At 55.4% G+C, this 845-nt stretch overlaps 1 protein-coding gene across 2 annotated transcripts in view; it reads left to right on the forward strand.

Moving 5' to 3' along the window:
• doc2b (double C2-like domains, beta) overlaps window positions 1–834 on the forward strand; it is a 95,447-nt gene extending 94,613 nt beyond the window's left edge. For both annotated transcript variants that reach the window (XM_037979240.1, XM_037979241.1), the window contains one exon: window positions 95–834. In XM_037979240.1, coding sequence (XP_037835168.1) covers window positions 95–228 — 134 coding nt within the window. In that variant the 3' untranslated portion in view covers window positions 229–834. The remainder of the gene's footprint in view (window positions 1–94) is intronic.
• The last annotated feature ends 11 nt before the right edge of the window (window positions 835–845 follow it).

Genomic DNA, 845 nt, shown 5'->3' on the forward strand with positions numbered 1-845 from the left:
TCAGGGTCCAGCCTCCTGTCGGTTCTGTGATCGCGCCTCGCGGGGAACGCGGCGGCGAGCGTTCTCACTCTTCCCGTCTGTTCCCGTCCTTCAGGTGGCGTTTCTCTGGGCATCAACGCCAACGGGGAGCGGCTCAAACACTGGTTCGACTGCCTCAAAAACAAGGACAAAAAGATCGAGCGCTGGCACACGCTGACCAACGAATTACCCGGCTCCTTAAACGACTGAAGACCCCCGACCCCGACGGGACCCCGCCTCCATTTTCGCCTGGCGTCGCTCCCCGGGCTCAGCTGAATAAACCTTCACTTCATCGCCGCCGGGCCGAGAAAACAAGCCGAGAGACAAGATGGCCGACTTTGACACGAACACAACAGGAGACGGGTTTAACTTGGACTGGTTTACAGACTGAGGTCGGATCAGTTGGTTCTCCACCTGAAGGAACCTGAAGTCAGAACCGCCGTTCTGTGGGGTTTAAATACGGTTCTTCTTGTCGCTGCAGGAAGCTTAACTTTATCAGCAGGAGCAAATAAACTTTAATGGACCTGAAAGCCCAAAGGTTCTGCGGGGAACCCGGGATTTTAAAACAAGCCTCACAGCTTCCACTGAAACCCTTCAGATTAACGAGGTCAAAGGTCAGAGATGCCTCAACGTCTCGGTTCTGCTCGGGTCCAACTAGCTTTAAATGGACCTCTGGTAGTCCTGATCAGACATCCCCACACAATGATGCTGCCATCGCCGTGCTTCACTGTGGGGATGTTTGAACCAGACATCATGACGGCCGACGTCTAACCTCGTTAATCTGAAGGCTGTGAGGGGCCAGCAGAGAGGCGAGGGGGCGGGGCAGC

Source organism: Kryptolebias marmoratus, linkage group LG13 (assembly GCF_001649575.2).
Source record: "Kryptolebias marmoratus isolate JLee-2015 linkage group LG13, ASM164957v2, whole genome shotgun sequence".
In the NCBI taxonomy this organism is placed as follows: domain Eukaryota; kingdom Metazoa; phylum Chordata; class Actinopteri; order Cyprinodontiformes; family Rivulidae; genus Kryptolebias; species Kryptolebias marmoratus.